This window comes from Lipotes vexillifer, unplaced genomic scaffold (genome assembly GCF_000442215.2).
Source record: "Lipotes vexillifer unplaced genomic scaffold, Lipotes_vexillifer_v1.1 scaffold182, whole genome shotgun sequence".
In the NCBI taxonomy this organism is placed as follows: domain Eukaryota; kingdom Metazoa; phylum Chordata; class Mammalia; order Artiodactyla; family Lipotidae; genus Lipotes; species Lipotes vexillifer.
In genome coordinates, this window is record NW_006798798.1 from 5795968 (window position 1) to 5801809 (window position 5842).

A 5842-nucleotide genomic window follows, 5' to 3' on the forward strand; every position below is an offset into this window, starting at 1 on the left:
GCGATGGCCGGGGCGGGGCCAGCCCCGGGACTCCCGGGTGCAGGAGGACCTGTGGTCCCGGGCCCTGGTGCTGGCATCCCGGGCAAGAGCGGCGAGGAACGCTTGAAGGAGATGGAGGCGGAGATGGCCCTGTAAGGCCCGCGACAGGGCGCGATAAGAGCCGTCCCACAGCCAGAGCCCTGGACCCTCCAGGCCACGATAGGCCCGACATATGGCTCTATCTTGGGGAAATGGGACTTTCGGGATTGTGGGGGCGGGAGTAAGATGGAGAGCTTGGCAGGGGTGAAGGCGCTGTCGCGATATACCCAGCGTTCCAGAATTGGTGCAAGGTCCTGAGCTGTGGTGTCTGTCCTGCCCCCCCCCCCCCGGTTTGCGCAGGAAGTTCTGGGGGCTCCGGTTACAGGAATCCCAACTGCTGTGCCTGCGGTGCCCACCGTCCCCACGGTAGAAGCAATGCAAGTCCCAGCAGCTCCTGTGATCCGCCCAATTATCGCCACCAACACATACCAGCAGGTACGGCTGAACTAACGCATATAATAGAGCACGTTGCCTCTGAACACAGTGTTTGTATACAGAGAGCTGTTAACATGTTGGCTTGTTGATTAATTAGTGTGACAAATATTTCAGGTGCCGGGCATTGAGGACAGAGTAGTGACTAAGACAAACAATATTTCTGCCCTTTGGGAGCTTTTATTCTAGATCATGTTGGCCAGTAGAACTTTCTACAATGATGGAAATGTTCTGTATTTATTTAAAATTCATACTAAAATTAAATAGTTCCTCAGTATCATTACTCACATTCAAGTGCTCCATAGCTAAGTATATATGAGTAGTGAAGAGAGAGACTACTGAAAAGAGAACAAGTAAATGAAACTTGTTTATTCTCTCAACAGATAATTTTCCAGTGCCTTTTCTGCACTAGACACTATTCTAGACACTAGGCATATAGCAGAGAACAAAACAGAAAAACAATCACTACCTTTTTGGAGTTTACATTTTACTGCTGAGAGACAGGTCAAAGTAGAGTAAGAAGGGCAGAGGTTTATCAGCGCGATCAGGGAAGGCCTTTCTGAGGAGGTGACATTTACGCAAAGATATAAAGGGCATGATTGAGGGAACCAGGCAGATATCTGGGGGAAGAGTATTCCCAGCAGAGAGGACTGCCAATGCAAAGGCCATGAGGTAGGTGCATACCTGACATGTTCAAGGACCAGCAGGGAGAATGGTGTGGCTGGAATGCAGTGAGCAAGGGAGAGGGTGGGAGGAGAACAGCACAGCGAGGTGGTAGAGACAGATCTAGTAGGACCTTGTTGGTCATCACAAGGACCTTGGTTTTTACTCTGAGATGGGAAGCAGTTGAAGGGTTTTGAGCAGCGAGGTGATGTGATCCAACTTAGATGTCACCAGGGTCGCTCTGGCTGTGTTTGGAGGACAGACTATAGGGGGCCAGGGCAGAGTCAAGGAGTCTGAGGAAGAGGCTACCATAATACTCTAGGCAAGAGATAATGGTGGCTTGGACCAGGGTGATGGCACGAGAGAGAAGGAGGACACGCTAGACATAATTTCAGGTAGTGCTAAGTGCTTTGGGGAAGATGAAGCAGGATGATGAGAGAAGTTGCAACTGGGAGGGGCTAAGGACACCTTCGGCTAGTGTGATCCCAAAAGCCTCTCTGAAAAGTGATGTTTTAGCCGAGACCTAAAGTTTGATAGATAGCCACAGAGTGCAAAGAATGAAGCCCTTGGCCTCCCAGGTGAGCCTGCCAGGGCAGCTTGGGGGCAACTGAATCAGGCCTCTCACTGAAGCCTCCTCTCCAACAGGTCCAGCAGACTCTGGAGGCCCGAGCAGCCGCTGCAGCCACAGTGGTTCCTCCCATGGTGGGTGGCCCACCTTTTGTGGGCCCAGGTAAGTAAGGAGTGGTGGAGTGAGGGAGGCAGGGTAGTGAAAAGGGGATGCCTGGGACTTTCCTCCAACCATCCTCATCTCTCCCCTCCCAACAGTTGGCTTTGGTCCTGGTGATCGGAGTCACCTGGACAGTCCAGAGGCTCGAGAAGCCATGTTCCTGCGGCGAGCAGGTAGGTCTGGGGCCAGGAAATCCCGCATTTCACCAAAGCACTCTTGTTTCAACTACTTCGCCCTTTCCATTTCATCCCCATGATGTCATTGTCTTTCTAAAGCATGAACCTGATCGTGTACTTTTTCAGTTTGGCATTAGTAAGGCTTCACTTGATCACTGCAAACCAACCCCCTTACTGTCACTCCTAATCCTTTGCTTTGCTATGTTTCTTCATAGCACTTCATGCTTTAGAACAGTTGTACAATTTATTTATTATGGTTATCATCTTTTGCTTTCTCTAAAATATAAGGTCCATGCCAGCTAGTAAGTATTGCATGCTCTCTGTTGATGGGATGAACAAACCATCAAACGAGCACCTGTGCTCCTCACCTGTCAGTCAAGACCCTACATCACCCAGGCCCTTGCAGAGAGAGATCCGCATTTCCTCCTCAGGAGCCCCAAACATTGCTGGGATCTACCAGCAGGGCTCTTGTTGAGGTCCCTTCTCTCCCCTGCTCATTGTCACCCAACTTTAATCTTCCAAAACCTATCAACTAAACCCAAATCAAGCTAACCAAAATCAACTAAAACCTATCCTCTCCACAGGTCACTCACGCCTACTTTGTGTTGTTGAGATGACCTTTATACACACAATTTTTGTGACATTAGTATTTCCTTATGTGTATGAAAAGGTATGTGTTCTGTAAAGTTCTGGTGTGATCTCTATTAGATTGTACTTGTTAATTGTGCTACTTAAATCCTGTTACACTTTTTAATCTGATATCTGAGAAGCTTTAACACCTCCTACACTTTAGTATGGTTTTGATCAAAGTGCATATCTGACATAGTCCCCTGCCCAGCTTCCAACCCTGCTGTGGCTCCCCAGTGCCCTCCAGAGGACACACACGGTTCAGCCAACAAGACTGCTTGGATGCCTACTGACCTCTTGACCATGCTCCTATGATGCTCTCTGACTCTAACTTCCTCTATTACGATTACAGTAAACTGAAAAGGGAAAAATTTTTGTTTATAAATGTTCTCCTTGCTAGTAATATTTCCAAACTCACCCTTTGCCTGACCAACTCTTCATTATCCTCTGGGTCTCAGCTCACAGGTCCCTTTTTCCAGGAAGCCTTCTCTAGTCCCCCCGGCATAGGTCTTCTGAGCTCCCACTGCTTCCTGGGCTCCCCACTCCCAGCCTCCATCACTCTGCCTGGGCTTTCCCCCATCCCAGCCCTGATCTCTCTGGCTGTCACTCTGGTGATAGGTCTGCTCTCTCCTGCTCTGGACCAGGAGCTCCCTTAGAGCCCTTGGTCTTTGGTGTGTCCCTAGCAATGCACAGGACAGGGCCAGGCCCAGAGGAAATCATCAGTGGTAAGTTTTTGCTGAATGAACAACTGAAAAGAACCCTGCATCTCCCAGAAGGCTCCCCAGGCTCTTCTCCAGATTTCTTGGTTCTGAGAGTACCCACAAGCACACACCTTGCCCCAAGTGCCCCAGTCCCCCTTGACACACACCCCCATCTCTCCCACAGCTGCGGCCCCCCAGAGGGCCCCTATTCTGCATCCAGCCTTCATCCCTCACGTGCTGCAGAGAGCAGGTGAGGGGGCCAGGGTCATCATCCTGCCACGTAACTCCTCCCCAAGCCCTCCGATTTCTCCACTAACACCCTGACAGATTCTGCTCTTTCTTCCACAGCAGGTGGCCCCCGCCCTATGGCTCTGCGGCCCCCTCACCAGGCCCTCGTGGGCCCCCCTCTGCCTGGCCCCCCTGGACCACCTATGATGCTGCCACCGATGGCTCGGGCCCCAGGGCCCCCTCTGGGCTCCATGGCTGCTCTGAGGCCTCCTCTGGTGAGTGTGGACAGGGAACTGAGGGTCAGAGGTGCAGTGGGCAGGGAGGCCCTCATCGTGGCCCGGTGGGCTGTGTCTACCAAGTCTGCCTTTCCTGTGGCTTTTCATGTCTCTGCCTTCTCACTCTCTGACTTTGTCTCTGTCTTTCCCTCTTTCCTTCTGTGGCCATATCTTTCTGTTTTTTTCTTTTTATAAGGAAAGTATAGAGAGAAAACACAAGTTACAGGTGTACTCTCTCTGTATCTCTATTTTTCCTTTGATTGTCTCTGTTTTTCTGTCTTCATGTCTTTTTTTGTCCCTATGTCTGTCTGTCTCTCTGCCTATGTTTCTCTATCCCTGTGTTTCTCTCTAACTAGAGACTCCTTTCCCTGTCTAGGTGTCTCTTGCCTGCTCTCTGGCGCCCAGGCCCTTGCTCTGTTGTACAGGATGGAGGTGGTAGTGAGGTCTGAGCCTGTGATCTGGCCCCCCTCATGCCCTCCTTTTTCCTACAGGAAGAGCCAGCAGCACCCCGAGAGCTGGGCCTCGGCCTGGGGTTGGGCCTGAAAGAGAAGGAGGAGGCTGTCGTGGCGGCAGCGGCCGGGCTAGAGGAGGCTGGCGCAGCGGTGGCTGTGGGGGCAGGGGGCACCCCAGCTGGCCCTGCAGTCATTGGGCCCAGCCTGCCACTGGCCCTGGCCATGCCTCTGCCCGAGCCTGAGCCCCTGCCCCTGCCGCTGGAAGTTGTGCGAGGCCTACTGCCCCCGCTGCGCATTCCTGAGCTCCTGTCCCTGCGTCCGAGACCCCGGCCCCCTCGGCCTGAACCACCCCCTGGCCTCATGGCTCTTGAGGTAGGCAGGGAGCAGAGCAGTGGGGGCACAGAAAGGGCTGATCGGGCAGACAGGAGCCCAGGGGCTTCTTCACGCAGAAACACATGTCATCTTCTATCTGTGGAGGTAGGAGCGACCCAGGAAATTGGAGGGGTTGGGAGGACATGGGGAAGAGGGAGGCAGACACACACACCTGACACCCAGCAGCACATCCAGTGCCCCAGCTATGGAGGCGGGAGGACCGGGTGGGCAGAGGAAAGTGGGAGAACATGAAGAGGGCATACGGGTCCAGCAGACTCCAGCATCAAGCCCTTTGCACCCCATCCCTTTCCTCTGCAGGTCCCAGAGCCTCTAGGTGAGGACAAGAAGAAAGGAAAGCCAGAGAAATTGAAACGCTGCATTCGCACAGCAGCTGGGAGCAGCTGGGAGGACCCCAGCCTGCTGGAGTGGGATGCAGGTAAGTGGGCTCGAGTGCAGGGTCTGTGCTGCTCCACCAAGGGAAGACGACCCAGGTAACTTGCACACCTCTCTGCAGGGCAGCATTGTTGTTAGCCCACCCCGGGGAGAGCCAGACTAGGACACCGTGGGGGCAGGCCCTCGCCCGGCCACTGAACAGAACTAGGTGGAGGGGATTGGCGCCTAGGACCTTCTGGCCTCTGTTTCATTCATGAGGGGCCTGGCTTGCTAAAAGTGAAAGAGCATTCTTTTGTCTCCTAACTTTTTATGAAAAATTTTAAATACTGAACTGCACAGTTAACAACTATATATCTACCACCTAGATTCAGCGATTAACACTTTGCTGTTTCACTCTAACTCTCCATATGTTTGTATCTTTTTTTGGTTTTTGCTCAGTCATTAGAAGTAAATTATAAATGAAGTTATCACTTCACTACTAAATACCTCAGTATTCATCTCCTAAGAAAAGTGATATTTTCTTTCATATCATTAGACGATTAACACATCTAAGAAAATTAACAATAATTCTGTGGCATCTCATATTCTGTTTATATTCATATTTTCCCAGTTGTCCCCAAACTATATTATAGCTGTTTTCCCCCCGAACGAGGATACATGCAGTTTTGTGTCACTAGATTGTTTTTTTTTTTTCTTTTTTTTTTTTTTTTTTTTTTTG

The 5842-nt window shown here is 51.4% G+C and overlaps 1 protein-coding gene across 1 annotated transcript in view; it reads left to right on the top strand.

The window, feature by feature from the left end:
* RBM42 (RNA binding motif protein 42) overlaps nucleotides 1–5842 on the top strand; it is a 7737-nt gene continuing 1895 nt past the window's right edge. Inside the window, exons 1-8 of the mRNA XM_007470997.1 lie at nucleotides 1–131; nucleotides 369–513; nucleotides 1819–1903; nucleotides 1999–2073; nucleotides 3589–3654; nucleotides 3732–3907; nucleotides 4399–4731; nucleotides 5050–5167. Coding sequence (XP_007471059.1) covers nucleotides 4–131; nucleotides 369–513; nucleotides 1819–1903; nucleotides 1999–2073; nucleotides 3589–3654; nucleotides 3732–3907; nucleotides 4399–4731; nucleotides 5050–5167 — 1126 coding nt within the window. The 5' untranslated portion in view covers nucleotides 1–3. The remainder of the gene's footprint in view (nucleotides 132–368; nucleotides 514–1818; nucleotides 1904–1998; nucleotides 2074–3588; nucleotides 3655–3731; nucleotides 3908–4398; nucleotides 4732–5049; nucleotides 5168–5842) is intronic.